At 47.0% G+C, this 18633-nt stretch overlaps 1 protein-coding gene across 2 annotated transcripts in view; it reads right to left on the bottom strand.

Annotated features, from left to right (window-relative positions):
- dhx15 (DEAH (Asp-Glu-Ala-His) box helicase 15) overlaps positions 1 to 18500 on the bottom strand; it is a 40318-nt gene extending 21818 nt beyond the window's left edge. The window contains exons 1-6 of one of the 2 annotated variants that reach the window (XM_035426096.1): positions 18283 to 18500; positions 12215 to 12569; positions 10464 to 10657; positions 9781 to 9940; positions 8553 to 8771; positions 4174 to 4341 (exon numbers count right to left, since the gene is read on the bottom strand). In XM_035426096.1, coding sequence (XP_035281987.1) covers positions 4174 to 4341; positions 8553 to 8771; positions 9781 to 9940; positions 10464 to 10657; positions 12215 to 12569; positions 18283 to 18290 — 1104 coding nt within the window. In that variant the 5' untranslated portion in view covers positions 18291 to 18500. The other variant, XM_035426095.1, reaches the window with a different exon arrangement.
- Positions 18501 to 18633: the final 133 nt, after the last annotated feature.

Here is an 18633-nt window from a genome sequence, read left to right on the forward strand (position 1 = left end):
TTCTCATCAAACAAGAATTACAAATATTTCAGCCGTTTGTTTCAACAGTTATTGACAGCTCAGCAGAACAATGACAGAGAATGCTTGCTTCCAGGAGTCGTTACGAAATTAACATACTTTTCATAACAACAGGATCACAGTTCTGTTCTGGTCTAGAGCCAAAGTAAAATCAGATGAAGAATATTATATGCAGTGACAAGGCTAAATGTGGCATCTGTTTCTAATAACTACCCCTGATGCCTCTCAACAATGAAATTCGTTTGTATGTCCGAGTGAGTTTCGTTTTGAGTTACATGGCGCGTTTGTCTGTGTGTGTGTGTGTTGTTTGTTATGAGTATGGTTTGTTTGGTTGTGTGTTTCAGTATGCATGTGGAGGAACAGCCGTGTAAGTTGTGCGTGTTCCAGCATTAATGTATTGTAGGAGTGTGCATATATCTCTTGTTGATTGGTAGGGTGCAGCCTGTGTGTATTATTTGTCATTCTGTGAACTAAAATGTGTGTAGGGCAGCAAGTGCACGCGTGAATAGGACTGCGTGTTCATGTGATAACTCAAAACTGCAAACATTGAGTTTAACAAAGTAAAAAGGAATTTGCATGTGTGTGTGTGTGTACACACATAAATTAGTAACGTAAAAACACACTGAAAATGCATTTCATGGCTTTGCTGCCAGTCTATGACTGAGATAAAAAATAATCCCAGAATTCTTAGACTTAAATCTGGAGTCTAATCCTCTGTAATGCGGTTTCTGCATTAACTGCGTAATGCGGTGTCTGCATTAACTGCGTAATGCGGTGTCTGCATTAACTGCGTAATGTGGTGTCTGCATTAACTGCGTAATGCGGTTTCTGCATTAACTGTCCTGCGGCGCAGCCACTGCAGCAGCCCAGCTGCACGACTGCAGGCCGGGAGAGAAGCACTCGCTCGACTTCACACCTCTCACAGGACGCAGGTGCTGGCAGAGGCACCGGCCCAACTTGGAGAAGGATGCAGCGATGAGACAGGCCCGTAGCGCGTGTCGGGCACTCCGAAATGGGGGGGAAACATTTGTGCAAAATATTTCCCAGCGCAGGTGTTAAATTAGCCTTTCGGTACTCTTCCCTACGCCTCCTTGTTCCGCTAATAGACATCGGCCTGAAATAGCATTTGCATTTTAATAAAAAGCCAGAATACATGGCCAACAAGTGTAAAGAATTAAACGGCATTACTTGGGGTAAAAACAGCATAAAGGACTATGGTTGCTTGGCCTAGCTCGCCGCTTTCCCTACCCTCTGGACAGAGAATAATGATCACAGAGTTTCTATCAGTTATGGACAGTGGTTAAACCATCCATGCACCTTTTCCCTCACCACTGCATTAGCTGAGCTCTTCACCTCTGGAGCGATGACCACGCGTTTGGACATTAGACAACTTAATAACGGTACGGATTGCTGTAAACCACGGGCGTAAATTCTCAGGTGGCACTTGTTGCGTTCATGCAGCTGTCCACTGCGGCAGCCAGGGAACGGAGAACCGCAAAGGCAAGGAAGGAGGAGGCTACAAACCCAACTCAAGAGGTGGGACAGGTCAAAAGACTTCCTGCTGTTCTAGTGCATGGATGGACGCCTCGGTCAGGTATGTTAAGGCTCTGTTCTAGTGTGTGGATGGACCTCATGGTCAGGTATCGTAAGGCTCTGTTCTAGTGTGTGGATGGACCTCATGGTCAGGTATCGTAAGGCTCTGTTCTAGTGTGTGGATGGACCTCATGGTCAGGTATCGTAAGGCTCTGTTCTAGTGTGTGGATGGACCTCATGGTCAGGTATCGTAAAGCTATGTTCTAGTGTGTGGATGGACCTCATGGTCAGGTATCGTAAGGCTATGTTCTAGTGTGTGGATGGACCTCATGGTCAGGTATCGTAAGGCTCTGTTCTAGTGTGTGGATGGACCTCATGGTCAGGTATCGTAAGGCTCTGTTCTAGTGTGTGGATGGACCTCATGGTCAGGTATCGTAAGGCTATGTTCTAGTGTGTGGATGGACCTCATGGTCAGGTATCGTAAGGCTCTGTTCTAGTGTGTGGATGGACCTCATGGTCAGGTATCGTAAGGCTCTGTTCTAGTGTGTGGATGGACCTCATGGTCAGGTATCGTAAGGCTCTGTTCTAGTGTGTGGATGGACCTCATGGTCAGGTATCGTAAGGCTCTGTTCTAGTGTGTGGATGGACCTCATGGTCAGGTATCGTAAGGCTATGTTCTAGTGTGTGGATGGACCTCATGGTCAGGTATCGTAAGGCTCTGTTCTAGTGTGTGGATGGACCTCATGGTCAGGTATCGTAAGGCTCTGTTCTAGTGTGTGGATGGACCTCATGGTCAGGTATCGTAAGGCTCTGTTCTAGTGTGTGGATGGACCTCATGGTCAGGTATCGCAAGGCTCTGTTCTAGTGTGTGGATGGACCTCATGGTCAGGATAGTAAGGCTCTGTTCTAGTGTGTGGATGGACCTCATGGTCAGGTATCGTAAGGCTCTGTTCTAGTGTGTGGATGGACCTCATGGTCAGGTATCGCAAGGCTCTGTTCTAGTGTGTGGATGGACCTCATGGTCAGGTATCGTAAGGCTCTGTTCTAGTGTGTGGATGGACCTCATGGTCACTTATCGTAAGGCTCTTTTCTAGTGTGTGGACGGACCTCATGGTCAGGTATCGTAAGGCTCTGTTCTAGTGTGTGGATGGACCTCATGGTCAGGTATCGTAAGGCTCTGTTCTAGTGTGTGGATGGACCTCATGGTCAGGTATCGTAAGGCTCTGTTCTAGTGTGTGGATGGACCTCATGGTCAGGTATCGTAAGGCTCTTTTCTAGTGTGTGGACGGACCTCATGGTCAGGTATCGTAAGGCTCTGTTCTAGTGTGTGGATGGACCTCATGGTCAGGTATCGTAAGGCTCTGTTCTAGTGTGTGCCGACTGCACTCAGGACCCCAGCAAGGCGACACAAAATCAGCTCTACCGTCGCCCAGGGATGGACGGGTTTCATGCGCCATCTTATGCACCAGCGGCTCCCTCCCGTCGTCTGGGCGCCTGCTGGCCTCCCGCTTATGAAACGCCCTCCGCCGACGCCTCGGCAAACCCGACTCGCGAACCACGGCGCGATGAAAAGCGGCGGCCGCCATCCTGCTCGCACGCTCTCTTCCAAATTGATAGCGGAGGTTGCGGCAGAGCGCCGATAAAAATATGATTGGCCGTTTCAAATTGGGGAGAAAACGGGAAGAATAATTCGCTGAAAGTGGCAGGCACTGACACAGAAGAAAGCCAGGAACAGCCTCGCTCACATCTGAAGAAACACGAAAACAGCGGCATCAAAGTAAATGCCACCCGTCACGTCAGACTTCGGGTAGGCTCGCGTGACCGCGCCCGCGTGTTCCGTCCGCAAGCAGAGCGCTCGACGAGCAGGTTTTTGATCAGTCAAACAAAGTTATTAATAATCTTTTATACCAACGATGACAGATCAATCGGGCTCCATTGGGAAGGCGGCAAACTATGAGCCATCCATCAAACCACCATCAGACGTTTGGGTAAATGTTTGCAGATTCATAAACGAGTTTAACGTTCCCTTGCATCCCTGTCCAACAGAGCTGCGGTCCAAGAGGTTTTGTGGGCATGATGTATGGATTTTTAAATCAACAATGAGGAGGGAGGGGGGAAAAAAGCATAGAACGTGGGTAATATCTCTATAATTTCCATAAATAGACAAAAAAAATGACACTGAAATCAGGGGCACAGTCGAGCGTGATGGAGCGCCCAGATCCAGCACAGCACACACAGCTGTGGAGCAGCGTTTGGCACCCGCAACTCGCGCCCGTTTCTTTGGCATTAAGACGGCGGGCGCTTTTGGCCCCCGTTCCCAAAGTGAGGACGAGGACCCGCGGAGCCAGAACAGAGGTGGCCAGATAAGACTGCAGTTCCCCCGGCTTTCCCGAGGCTGCTCTCCGCGCGCGCGTTAGGAAAAAAAAACCCAAGTTATAATTTGGAGGGAATCGTGTGCTGACAAAAGCAGCATATGTCGTGAGTCAGTTCTGCACCAAAGCTGGAGGTACCCCCCCTCCCTCTCTCCCTCCCTCTCTCCTCCTTCCCTCCCTCCCTCCCTCCCTCTTTCCTTTTTTAAACCAGGAGACGAGCAGCGAGGCACCGAGCTCCGAGCGTACGTACCTTCCTGCCTATCGCCCCGCTGGGCTTCCGGGGGGGAGGCGGCTCGAAGATCCTCTGCTGCTGCTGGGGGGGCAGGGTGGAGTAGAGGGGGATGATTTTGATGTCCCCCACCTCGGGCCCCAGGTCGTCGATCTCGCGCTTTATCCGCTTGCAGGCTTCGTCGATTTCCTGAAAGACGACGGCGGCGATTAGTGTCGGTGACGGGCGCTCGTCACGCCGCGTGAGGCGCGCGGCCATCGAGGCTCCGGGCCCGGTGTCACCTATGGAAACGGTAAGGACGCGCGGCGGGCGGGAGATCCCATACGCAGCACGGAGCGCCCGCGAATATCTAACCAAGGAAATGAAGCCTGGATCAGAACTCCCTACGGCCCTGCTGTCAAATGAAGCTCCCCCGCCAAAAAAAGAGAAAAACTTCATTATGCCTTCAATCATGTGCCGAGGCAGCACAAGAGAGAGAGCGCTGCACTTAAGCACACTGCCATGCAAACACATCTGTGCAAAAAATTTATGTTCCCACAAATGTCTCACTGACCCAAAACAACAATCAATTTAATGTCCCAAAGCGAGGATCTCCATCATCCAAACTTTGCCATTTTATTTTTTTTTAGATAAAACCCACTTGAGACCGTTTAAAAAGTAGGTGCGTCTCATTCCCTTTCCGGCATTTTGCTACCAGCACCCTGAAATATTCATGAAGGCGCAGGCAAGCGACGCTCCCGGCTTCCTCAGGTGGGAACTCAGGATGGATGCGGCTGGGCTCTGCAGATTACCGGCCGCAGGAGAGCAGGTGGGCCATGGCGGAAATGGCGGTGGCGAGGCTCGGAGGGGCGGCCGGGGGCTTAACCAGGAATGTTGCTCTGTGGCTTTGGACCTCTGAGGTCACGATTTGCCTTGATTGTTCCGCAAGCAAAAGGGGGTGGAGCTGAGGGGCGTTGACAAACCCCAAGGAACATTCCGGACTCTTCTCTACTGTAACTGCATCTTGTGCTGCGTGCATTGGCACCCTTTACAAACTGCCAGACCAAACTTGTCCGGGTAGTTACCCTTGTTTGAAACGTGGATTTCACAGTGGCCGGGGTGGGTCACCTTTGAAAATGCTTTCTGTTGGGACACAGAGCAAAACTACCGTTTCGCCAGAAGGGTAAAGCAGCCATTAGGATCCCCACTGGGCTGGTCAGAGACCAAAAGTTGCTCTGGATAAGAGCGTCTGCTAAAAGCCCAAATGAGAGAGAGAATAATGAGGACCAGCACGGGGCACATTTGTCCTGCCCATGACCGATGCATACACGGCTGGCTGCTAGCGTTAGCAATTAATGCTTGTTTTTGTAGTCAGAGTATCACCTTGGCACACAAGAGCCATCAGTCAGATAAGTAACAGAACATAGCTGATTAGCTTTTATTAGCCTTTACTGCAAAACAAAGCTTGGAAAAAACATTTTTATGCAGAATGCTAAACATGTATTCCCATACAAAAAGGGACACAGCTGTACCTTAGTATCTTGTACCAGCAGAAGGATTAGGATTGCTGGCTTCACAAAATAAAGTGTCCTAAATTTCAACATCCTTGGCAGGGGCACTTCAGGATGGTTTCAAACGCAGATCCGCAGGAATATGCAATTAATCCCAAATACATGCATATAAAGGAAGGTTTAGCACAATCTAAATGAACAATTCAACAAGTGCAAGAGCTGTCGCTTAGCATTAGCAGTCGCTTCGATCTTATCTGTTAAGAAGGGAAAAGTAAAAAAATAAGCTCTGCATGATTTCAAAAAGCCTATCTTCAATACGTCATCTGGCTCCGCAAATGATTTCAGCTCTCCTTTTCCAGCGCTGCATTTCCTTAAAATAGTACAAGGGACTAAATTAAACCACTCAAGGAGGGTAACCTCTGGCAACAGAGAACGAGACAGGCGCCACCTTCCCTGACGGAAGGTAAATCCCTGCCAAAACACGAACGCGTGCCTCGCAATGACAATTTGGGAGCGATTTGGGCGGAACTGAATAACGCACTGCAAGAACGGGTTTCGCTTAACGAACTGATCCAATTGTTTTGTCTCAAACGAGCGCCATAACATGTAACCTACATAACTGGCTCGGCAGAGCGCCTCCTCAGCCTGTGCTGCAGCACCACCCTCAGGTGGCAGCGGGTAGTGCAGCGCGCTCCCCGAGAGGTCACGTGACCCAGATGAATTACTTGGAGCTGACTGCAGGAGAGAACGTTCCACGGAAACCTGGAGCGAGGTGCATTCTGAAATTACTGGAGCCATTTTTAATACGTTGTTTTCCATTATCATATCAAGGCCACTCTCTGACACTGAAGGCGCTGCAATCTAATCCCAGCCCCGGCAGAATTAATACCCTTTTCTCAAAGCGTTTTTGGCTGCAGGCAACTTTTTTTCTTTTTGTTTTGTTTTGTAACGTTCTAACCAGTTCAAGGTGCCTGCGTTACAAAAGTGATAGGGGTGCGTGTGTGTGTGTGCATGTGTGCGTGTGTGTGTGCATGTGTGCGTGTGTGTGCGTGTCAGGGCCAAAAGCGGCCGTGTGTCTTCATCAGCGCGAGCCGAGGTACGCGCTCGAGTGCTAAACAAATGGATCGGCGGAATTAGCCGCGGCATTAATAGCCCATCAGCACTCTGGACGCAGCAGCTGTCATGAAAAATAACATTTGGCGCCGAGTGGGGGGGGGGGGGGAGGATTGGGGGGACGACGAGCGAGCGGCCCCTGTACCTGAAACGAGGGGGAACCGCGGCGCGGAGCACGCTCGCTCGCCCGCCCGCTCCCCTCCGTATACGGCGAGGTGGGTGTTAACCGCTTAATTGGTGTAATTAAGCGCTCTCTCCTCAGTCCGGCTAATTAGGACGACTCCTGCGTATCTGCATATCGAGGTTAACTGCTGTGGGCGCAGCCTAAGCGGTTCCGTGTAGCAGTGAGGCTGCAGTGGCTCGTTCTCCCACCTATTCCCTTTCGCCGAGGATTATCGCAACAAAGCACCTCAACGCGTACCGAGGGGACGCTCCTCCACCCGCAGTTTATTTCGTTATAAATTATGCTCCCTTATCTCTCGAAGATTTACAGAAAAAAAACATCTTGTATGCTTTAAAACAGGTTTCCATTCTAGTCATTAGGAGACATCAAAGTTTGGAGCAGAAGCCGAAGAGGTTAATACAGTCTCAGGGGCATGCCATCTGACTCTTTGAACATCACTTCTGCCGGACCCACCTCACATTGACTTTAACCTAATTAAGAGGCCATTAATAAACTAACCACGCAATGGTTTAGAGAGCCATTTCTGCAGCTAGATTATTGTCCAATCATTCCCAACACATTTCAGTAAAAAAAAAAAAAAAAAACCTCCCTCCCATTCTGCGTTATTGATGGAATTGTGGCTCTCGTATCAAAACAGCATCATAACTTCTTTTGGTATTTAACTGATTATGCTCAACCTTTCGCGATCCTGTGTTCACACACACACAAGGTATTAACCAGCCGTAGATAGGCCTCTCAATGGCATTAGCCAACCAATCACCTTGGATTAACTGCAATACATAAATTTCACATTGGCAAATTACAATATTCCACGTGTACGATATCACTACCCTAAGCCATTGGGTAATGAATAATTATTCATTATTAATCAAGTTAATCATGAATTATCACTAAGGAATTGATTTTTACATTATCTGATGTGGAAAGCCCAGCCATTATGATTTCATTAGCGAGGCCGCTCGGGTGGCCTCAGAGAGAACCGGGGAACGCGAGCGGTTTGGACTGAACTAAGAGCTGCATGGTCATTAATATGCTCCGGTTAGCTTGCTGTGTGTGAGGGGCATTTATACCGCTCTGCCTCACGCGCTATAAAGCCGGCTTGGAGGGGCGGGGCGGGGGCTAACGCCGTTTCCACCCTCCCCGTGACGACGGGCCGCACGGCTGCGACCACTCCGCCGGCGCCGGGGGGGGGGGGCACCGTTCCCCGCCTCCTGCCGGAGACGGCGGGGCTGTCAGACACATTTCCGCCAGGCTTGAGCCTGCCCAGCTGTGACCAAATTCATCATTTTCGGCATGAACCTCGCCCTCTATTACACATCAGTAAGCAACATTTGCGGGAGCAAAAAATAATAAATTGCTTAATTTCAGGGATTCATGAGGAGGGCAGAATCTGGGTCACTTTCTCCCATTTTTAGGGTATTTTCCAAACAGACCGGGCCAGACATTAAATACCACTATTAGTCTGAGCATTGATTTTTTAACCTTTGTGTGCATGCGTGTTTCGGCGCACGCCTGCACGCGCGTGCGTGCGGAATAGCCGCGCGCGAGCTCGGCTCTCCACCGCGAATTCCGCTTCTCCCCCCCCCCGCCCCCCCGCCAGGAAACGCGCTCACCTCCTGGCCGGTGAGGAAGAGCAGGACGTCGCCCTCCTCCTCCTCGCACATGTGGATCTGGATGACGGTGCGGATGGCGGCCTCCAGGTAGTCCCTCTCGGGCTCGGGCGTGTAGAAGATCTCCACGGGGTGCGTGCGCCCGGGGATGGTCAGCAGGGGGCAGCTGTCGAAGTACACCTGGAACTTTCCGGCGTCTAGCGTGGCGCTCATGACGATCACCTGATCTCGGACGAAAACAAAAACAACATTTATTAAGAATTACAAATTTAAAACTCAACTAGTTAAAGGATTTCATGTGGTTTACAGGTGAAATTCGTGAAATAGTGGGGTGCAATTCCCTGGCTCTTTGGACTACTAGGCTATGACTTGGGCTTGGAGAAAAAGAAAAGAAAAAAACACATCTACTAAAAATTACAAATTAAAAACAGAATTAACTGGTTAATGAATTTTCACATGCGGTTTCCAGGGGAACTTAGTGAAACAGTGGCTTGCGGTGCCTTCCCCAGCTGTTCGATCCCCCAGGCCAGGTCAGATAAGTTTACATGCGAGGAGCTGCATCAGCCACACTCTGTTCCACCGAGCCCATTAGATAAAACACATTAGGATTCTGATGGGAAGCCTCTCTCAATTTTCAATCTAAATATTTCGGGCCACTGTCTCCGTATCCGCTTTACGCACTGCAAAACATTATAATTGCTCTTAATCAAGGCAAATTAAACTTTAAATTTAGAAGGGACACAGGCAGAAGATCATTCAGAATAACCTAGACCTCATTTAACAGTCTTTGAACACATGTATAACCTTTGATTCGTTCCTAACAACAAGCAGTCATTACCCATCTGCTTTATGAGAATTGTGTCCGGCGCGTTCCATCTATAAAAACTCTACGCTTCCCCTCCTCCTGGATTGATGGCTCTAAATGGGCTGACCCGGGAACAATCTCCGTGCCGCCGGAAAGTGACTGGCTATGCATTTCTGAGCTAAACGCTCGAGTTTGTCTTTCCTCAATGGCTGCGCTGCTGTCAAACAAAGGAAACTTCATCACCGATTGTCAGCAAAAGGCGAAGGGGGGAGGGGTGGAGGGGCTGAGGGGGAGGGGGGGGGTGGGAAACAAGACGCAAACAGCTGCCACTGAAAGCCATTTCGACGGCCACGGCGGCGCAACGACACGCGTCCGTCCTTCGGCGGGGGGGGGGGGGGATTCTGGGACGGCGGAGCCAGGGAGCACCTTCAGGTCCGACCTCTGGCGGACCACCTCCTTCAGGACCCCCATCAGGATGTCGGTGGCCAGCGTGCGCTCGTGGGCCTCGTCCAGGATGATCACGCCGTAGCGCTCCAGGAGGGGGTCGTTCATGGCCTCCCGGAGCAGCATCCCGTCGGTCATGTACCTGAGGGGGAGGAAACAACACACAAACTGCCTCGGATTCTGACAACAACAAAAAGAACAGAGCCGTTCGACATAACAGAAATATCACGTTGGCTTCACGCAGTCTCGAGCCATAAACAGAACGAGCGGGAGCGGATGCTGCTCAGCATATGGTTTACGGCAGGCGACGCAGTGTTTTTCACAAGACTAATGCTCACAAACAGCAGGCGTCCGGTAATGGGAGACAAACTGTGACGCCTAAATAGCATGTGAAAGGCACGCAAAGGCACGCGAGAGGGCAAACTCGCGAGTGTGAGGGAAAACTTGCAAGTGTGAGGGCAAACTAGTGGGTGTGAGGGCAAACTCGCGAGTGTGAGGGAAAACTTGCAAGTGTGAGGGCAAACTCATGGGTGTGAGGGCAAACTTGCGTGTTCGAGGGCAAACTTGTGGGTTCGAGGGCAAACACGTGGGTTCGAGGGCAAACTCGCAGGTTCGAGGGCAAACTCGTGGGTACAAGGGCAAGCTCGCAGGTATGAGGGACTTACTTCAGTATGGTCTTGGCGCTGCTGCAGTCCTCGAATCGGATGGAGTAGCCCACCTCCTGCCCCAGCATCACGTCCATCTCGTCCGCCACCCTCTGCGCCACGCTCATGGCCGCCACCCTTCTGGGCTGGGTACAGGCCACGCCTCTCTTTGGGCCTGGCAACGCCCTCACCATGTCCACGCACCACTGGGGGATCTGCAAGGGGAGGAGCCAGGGCATGTCAATCAGGGCCAGTGTCTATAGAGAACCTGTCCTTAGACAGCTGCAGACACAGGTTAGTAACCATGGTCACAAAGGCATCCTGCATGTTCCAGGTACAACTGAAATGCTGCGTGCCGTCTAGTATATTATACATCCCTTCATTTGGACTTTCTACTTTATCAGCCAGTTTAGTACCTCAACTGTAACCTGCTTAACCCCTTTGATTATTTGCCATGATAGATCCCTCACTGCATTTCTGTTACATCCATTCTACCTCTACTTTACCTCAGGCCAACCAGAGGAGGCTATGAAGGGTTCGTCCTGAGATTTCTTCCCATCAGGGGGTTTTTTTCCTCCACTGTTTGAGTGTTTTTCTTCCCACAGAGTTTTTCTTTATTTATTTTTTTTTTACCTCACTTGGAGGTTCAGGCAAGCAATTTCCCTTCTGCTACTCCGTATAGCGTCCTTTTGACAGCTCTACGCGAAACGCGCAATACAAATAAAATTGATTTGAACTCTCGCAGTGTTGCGATGCAAAATAAGAACTCCGGGTAACTAAGGAAGGGGGGTGAAAAGTGTCTGAGCGGACGAGCCTGCCCCGGCTCCCGTTCGCGTGCAGCTACGACGGGGATCCCAGCTGGTTTAGAAATGATGAGACCTGCTAAGAGAGAACTAAACTTAGAAAGCTGTTCTTTCCACCGTATTAGCCTTGTGTTCGGATGAGCGGCCGTCAGTGGCACCAACCCTTTTTGGCTGCTGAGATAAACACTCCCTGCATTTAACATGTCAACAAATCCGCCGCGAGAAAGAAAGGCCGACCCGTGTGAGGCGCTCGTGATAAATGTGCGACAAAGCCTCCTCACGGACGAGGCTTCAACCGAGCAGCGTGCGACCCCCTCGCTAACCCCCCATAACCCCCCCGCGCGTTCTCTGGGGCTTCGCGGTTCAGCCGCTGATGGAGCTCAGAGATGAAAGCCGCGGGCTGAGGCGCCGCACGGGGTCCGGCGGTTAGCCGGTTTGTTTTGATGCCGCGCGACGCGCGCCGCCCTGCGTCCGCCGGGGAACGCTCACGGCCCGCGCTCGCTCGCCGCGGCGGTGGCGGGGCTTAATGGTGCACGAACATCCAGCGGGGACCTAAACGCAGGAGGATTATGGCGCGTAAATAAGCCGCCGCCAAGCTAGAACTTCGGGACGGATTTGAGCCCGTGGGCAAACGCGACGGTAGCGGCGTGCTAGCAGGAGGATGCCGCCGCCGGCAAGACCGCCTCTGTCCGATTCCAACCGCGGTTTAACCCGTCCCTCTGGGCTGCAGGGGTCTGCACCCACGGTCCTAGAGTGACACAGGGTCTGCTGGCTTTCCTGGTCACTCAAAATTTCAATTTATAAATGAAAGCACCAAATTACCAGTCATCCTGCATGGTTTCTTACATTTGAAATACTAGCAGATTTTAGTATGAAACCCTGTGGCTCTCCCCCGGCTTTACAGAATGAGGGAACAGAGAGGGGAGGGGGGGCACACCTGGTGCTGGGCGGTTTTGGGGAGGGTCTCACCTGCGTGGTCTTGCCGGAGCCCGTCTCCCCGACGAGCACGAAGCTCTGGTGGCGGTTGAGGATGTCGCCGAAGCGCTCCTTGTACTCCCACACGGGCAGCTGCAGGCGCTTCTTCAGGATCTCGTAGTAGCGCGGCGTGTGCGGCAGGTTGGTGAAGGGGTTGATCTGCTGTTGCATGGCGGTCTGCTTGAGCGGGAGCAGCCCGCCGCCGCCGCCCGCCATCATGGGGTTGAGGGAGATGCCCGGGGCCTTCGCGTCCTTCTCTCTGTCGCGGTCGCGGTCACGGTCCCGGTCTCTGTCGCGGTCCCGGTCCTTTGAACGGTCATCGCGGTCTCTGTCCCGGTCGCGATCTTTCCTGTGAGGACATATGGATGGGACCATTAAAGATTCCAAAATTTCATTCTTACCTCATGGGCTTAATCAAAGCTTAAGTGCACAAAAATACACTAGGCCCTGCAAGGGTAACAAAACACAGGTAAACCTCTCCACCCTCGAGTACATCTTGTCAAGCATGCTTGCATGCACAAAAAAAACTAAGAATTTAAAAGAAATTAAATAAAGGCAATAATAATCATTAGTGATGTACAGATTTGGTGCTCGTTTTAGTATCAAAATATACTAAAATTACTAAAATATATGTCCAAGAACAAAACAAAAACATACACTGAAAAAGAATTAGGCTTGTCATTAGACTTTTAAAAGGCTGAAATGTATCTTTATTATAAGTCTATGAAAGGAACATCAGATGATCAAATGTAGAGTACATCTGGAAAACAACAGCCCATAGCTATACATTATAGACAAATACAGAGCCTATTCCACTTCATATATTCATTTATATGTATATTTACCATTTATATAGCTTATTTTTTTAAAACCCAATACGGTCAAAACTATACAGTGTTTGCTACAACACAATAGTAACTGTGCAACCTTGCTAAAATGAAAAAATAAACAAGTTTATAAGACACTTCATGGTGCATGCTGCAGAGTTTTTGTTATTGCCAATTCAACTGAATTAGCATTTTAGCCAGTAACACCGAGTGTTATCTGCAAATGTAAAAACGATTTCCTGAAAACACTGTCAATGTCTATTCACCTTCTGAGTGGTGTTACTGAATGCTACAATGAAGGATGAGGACCTTCAAGCCACTCGTCATGGACGAGTTGAACAAGAGTCGACACTCGTAGGCAACAGCATCAGTGCAGAGTGAGAAGCTCATAAACATGAACAACCAACGACGTTTTTATGCTCCTTAAACAATAAAACGATCAAAAGGCACATTAAGATAGTGTATCTACAGAGGATTGATAGCCCAATTTGTCATGTTGCATAGTCGCCAAAGCTCAGTAGGTCTTATTCATTATTTACCTGTTTGCAAACAACTACATTCAGCATGCCTTTTCATGGGTACAGAGGAATTCAATGGCTGAACTATCCATATCTACTAACAACTGAACTTTTAACATCACATCACCAACCATGCCCGCCTATTGGATCCTAACTCCATCTCCCAGAAACACACTGTGCATTTGACAGTAATAAGCTAACGTTAGCAAGGCCTAATGGATTCATGGGTCAAATATGGCTACTTCTGATGTCTTTGCCGTGAAATGAAGCAGATGACGAATTCAGCTGCACTTTATTAGGCTAATCACCACAGAACTAAAACAGCACTAAAAGCATTACTCTGTGCAAGGCATTTACATCAGCCACGCACAAAACCCCACTCACTTTTTACGCAGTTATAACTATTTTTAGTGGTTTTTCTGGTTTGATAATTCTTATATCCAATAGAGGACGGTGTAAGATTTTCAACAGTGTATGGCATGTTTCATTGAAAATTCAGAACAACAACTGAGAGTCCCACGCAACAGCATGAATAGTTGCTTCAGGATAGCATTGCACAGTCAACCGTAACCTTACACAGTAATACATAAGCACTCGTTGAGGCGTAACTTGTTTTCCTTTGATTTTTGGAAGACAACTAATTTTGCCAACTCACCAGCATTGCTAAAGCAAAATCGACCATGCTGAGTGGGTCAGAAGAGGAGCGGGGAAGCATGAAGTCTAGCCAGGAAACATATGAACATGGTGAAGATGTACGTGCTGCTGCTTGTAACATTTCAATTATTCACGTTGTCATATTTTTCATATTGTTATATTTGAATTGGTTGTTAGAGACAATTGTTAAGACATTATTTTGCTAATAATGCTCAGTACATTTGTATTGGGGGCTAAATAGGTGTTAGCATAGGAGCATTGTTAGCTTACCCTGGGCAGTGTTTGCGTAGCAAAACTAAGCTTCTACTTAACTACTAACTCATTTATGAAAATAAACTAATCCAAATGGCACAAGTGACTTGCTTCATTTAAGCCATTTTCTGAGTCTCTGCAATGCTCACATTTAAAGTTATAAAACCTTAAATAGAACAGTACCTAAATGGGTGAGAATCGGCCAGATTTGGCATCTGCGCAGGCCAAGGGTGCAAATTTCAATGTAACATGGTCTATCAGGGGGTACACTAATTGTACCAGTGTTCAGTATGGTGACAGTCTAGTACTGAACCCTGACAAGCAATGAAGACATTAGTCAGCAGTCTGGACTAGTACACTTATTGATTTATTTACATCTATACACATGTATTTTTAAAAAGGGTTATGCAGGCAATGTTACAGAATATTTACCTTAAAGTATTCCAACCTTTGTAACTGGAGTACTGTGTATGAAGCCTGCTTAAGTGTAACCAAAATGGCATAGGGTGTTTAAAGTACACACCATAAAAGGACAAAAGCACAGACCTGGAATGAGTTTACTCTTTATAATGAACTTAAATCATTTTAATTAGTCACATTTCATTAGTCATGTGTGCATTTCATTACTCTCAATAAAAATCCTCTGCAATCTTTTTTTCTGGCTTTTAAAGTGTTCATTGCACTGATTTACATGATTTACATTCAATTTGTTATAAGTATGAAAACAAAATTTCCTTTTGGTGTAAAGTATGTCATTTCAATGCAGGAGAGCTGGAGGTCTGACAGGCATATCCATTATGTAATTTCACTTCTTGCACATCTTTAATTGCTAGTCGAATGAACTTAGCTAGGCCTACATGTAGCTGCGCTGATTGGTTAAAATGCAAGCAGCCATGTACAGTAACTTGCTCGAAATGGCCAATACCAAATCCTCCTGTAATGAGGACTCATTAAAAACATCAACTGAACAAAGGAGGCTTCATATCACCGTTTTTGTTTTCTCTGGTTATTTATGTATAAATACAACTATATCAGAAGATGTTGAATTCACAGGGTCTTTACAAACTACTGAGTGAAGCACTGTGAGCAGACCCGTAATTAGCATCTTTGTCTGCTAAGATAGTAGCCCAGCATGGGCCCAATGTTCTCAAACACAAGGCTGGGAGGCCAGATCCATTTGAAGCAGTTAGCTATTGTTAAGAACACCAAACAGAAAATTAAATAGCTTAATGTGCAGACAAGTCCAAATTAGGGAGGCAAATTTCCTGCATTTCTTTTAATCAATCGTCGGTGCCCATTAAACGATTATTTATTATTAGCGATAAACTTAATATCTACTATACGGCCTATAAAAAGAATGACTCAAAATAGACCTAACACTTAATGAGTTGTAGGCCCTATATATCAGAGGTTTTATTAAGACATGATCAAACAATCATTAACCCCTTAAGTAGCACCCCCTTTTTTAACACAAGCCTGAAAATAAAATATACAAAATAAAATGGTTACTGTTCATGAACCCTTTCAATTACAGGCATAATCCTGAACTCTTCTGTAAGGTAACCTTGGGAGTTTCTTTTCAAAGAGTCAGAATAACTCAAAATATTCCTTAAACAAAGTAGCAGAAGCTCAAATGCAGTGGAAGTTTTTTCACACCCAAATGTTTTTTTTTTTAGCAGGGTACGTATGCTTGTGGCTGTGCCTGATGGGCTTAGAAACACATTGCAGCATCAGTCACAACACTGGACAAATCCCGGTTCAAGTTTGATGACAATACCAAAAATGAGCATTCTGTGTTGTTTTCCTAGGCAGGTATCCAAAAAGGCCATTTGGAGATTCCAAAAGGACACTTGATAAACCAAATAATAGAATGGGTCTTTAGAGGTGTAAAATTATATTTACTGTATACTATATGCTCTTGGAAGAAATTTGCTTAAAAGTAGCTTGCTTTCCCACCGCCTGTCACCCTCCTTCCCTCTCCACTTCCCTCTCCTTGCAACCAATCGCAACAGCAGGTCTCAAGGATGGTAGAAAATAAATATATTAGCTATCTAGTTTACTAATCCTGCGAAATCTGCACAGAAGAGGTGGGATCGCTGACATTATTATTACAGGCAGGCTAAACTGCCACTGCGATAGTGACAAACAATATTTCTTATTAATTTCTTATTAATACTTATTATTAATGATTAAGGTGTGAAGCAAACATGTACAATGTTAACCAAAAAATGAGAGGTTAATATAGTCAGGAGAGATTCTAAAGTTTATCTCCAAGAAAACCTAAAGAATATTTCAAAATGAATCAAATTTTCACCATTTCGGGTATAATGTCATCAGGAAAAATTTGGTCTAGGATTTTTGAGTTGTAGACGAGATATTATTATAGTTACGTATTAGTTTGTTGTAAATTGGCCTCATATTGAGATCATCACTTTCAACGGTAAACCTAGATTTTGCAAGTTTCAATGAAAGAATAAGACATTGCTTTGTATGCGTGAGTAACTTGCCATTTTTGTCCATAGAAAACGTTTTTGTTGAAATAACGTTTAGCTGACCTGGTCTGGGTTTCATATAGCTTTAAGCGGTGCATCTTCAGTAAACCAACGTCAGTCAACTGGGTAAATGAATAAATAGTCATAAGCTTGTGTTAGCTGGTCATTTCTATGATGCCTCTTGAGAGGGTTGTTCGTTTCTCTCACCATTTGTTTCAAGGAGCTATCGTAACATGCAAATATGAATTCCAGTACCATAAGAGAACAATCCGAGCAGCATTGATAACTCACCTGTCATACCACAGCACCTTTATAGACTATGCAGGCTATATGCTAATGTTACTTGTAGAGTCTAGAAGTTTCTCATGCGGCCCAGCTAAGTAAGACTTACTAACTTACCAGAAGTAGAATTATTGGTTAGTTTTACCAGCAGATAGGCCCAAAGCCAAGGTTACCCAGTAGGATGGTGTATTTCAGTCATGCTCAACTGAAAGCTCGCTTTCTGGGATGCTCAATGTTAGCCAGATAGCTAGAGCTAGCTAGTTCGCTGACAATGCTACCGAAGTGCAGTCATGCAGCGTATACTTAAATATAAAACTGGCTGGAGTTGTCAACAGAATGTCTACATAGGTTGAAGCTAAACGCACAGAAATTCAAAGATACACCACATAATAACAGCAAGTTGTTTGATGTCTAGATGAGGCGCGACTAGGCCCCATGCGCAAGACAGCTGGCTGCTGCCAATGTCCAAGAAGGTCACACTTGCAAGCTAGCCAACAACATTAGCTATTAAACTTATAAACCCCTAGCTACCTACCCAACGTTAGCTAACGTCGTCCGGCGTCGGTTTCAGTTGTGGCAAAATATAACATGGCTGAATACATGTAGTTTACTATGTTTGATCGATAGTTTATAGATAGCTATAAGCCAAGCTTAATATATTATTAACAATGCTATAGGACCAATGATATTGGCGGGCGAAAGATACATCATACTGCCACTGCATGGCAGGCAGCTAGCTAGCTATTTGTTTTGGGCATGGTGCAGTTCATCACACAGCGTGGTCGTTTTAGCTAACATTGTAAATCCAAACACAAGCTGGTAGCAGCATACTTGATAATAATACAGCCCCTTATACTTACCCGTCAGATGATATTCTCTTTTTACCAGATGAATAGTCGTCTCCTAAATCCAGCCGATGTCTTTTCGACATCTTGTACACGCATACGTTTCAAATAATCAACCAAAGTGGACAATTATTCCAAACCCTCCTTCCCACACATACCGTTAGCGACAAGATGGCGACCGGAAGCACTTACCTCATCATTATTATTTCAGGGAAAATAGAGGAAAATGTTAAATTGTTGGCCTATCTAAAATAAGTCGTATAATGATTCTGAGAAGGAATTGGTATTTTTAAGAGGCTCATCAATGAATAAGACGGTAAGAGTAGATAACGGGAATTTAGCAGCGCGCAATGCTATAGACCAATGCCTAGGGAAGCCGGTACAAATTCGTGTCGGAAGATATTGTATTGAGCGCCAGTGAAGACGACCGCCCCTCCTCGTGCTGCGTGTAGTACCTTCTTTGACAGATAGGGACATGTAGAGGTTCCACTTTGCTTTACACTAATTTCCCCCCTTTGTTCTGTCTGGCTGTAAAAAGGCAAT

This window comes from Anguilla anguilla, chromosome 7, assembly GCF_013347855.1.
Source record: "Anguilla anguilla isolate fAngAng1 chromosome 7, fAngAng1.pri, whole genome shotgun sequence".
Lineage (NCBI taxonomy): Eukaryota > Metazoa > Chordata > Actinopteri > Anguilliformes > Anguillidae > Anguilla > Anguilla anguilla.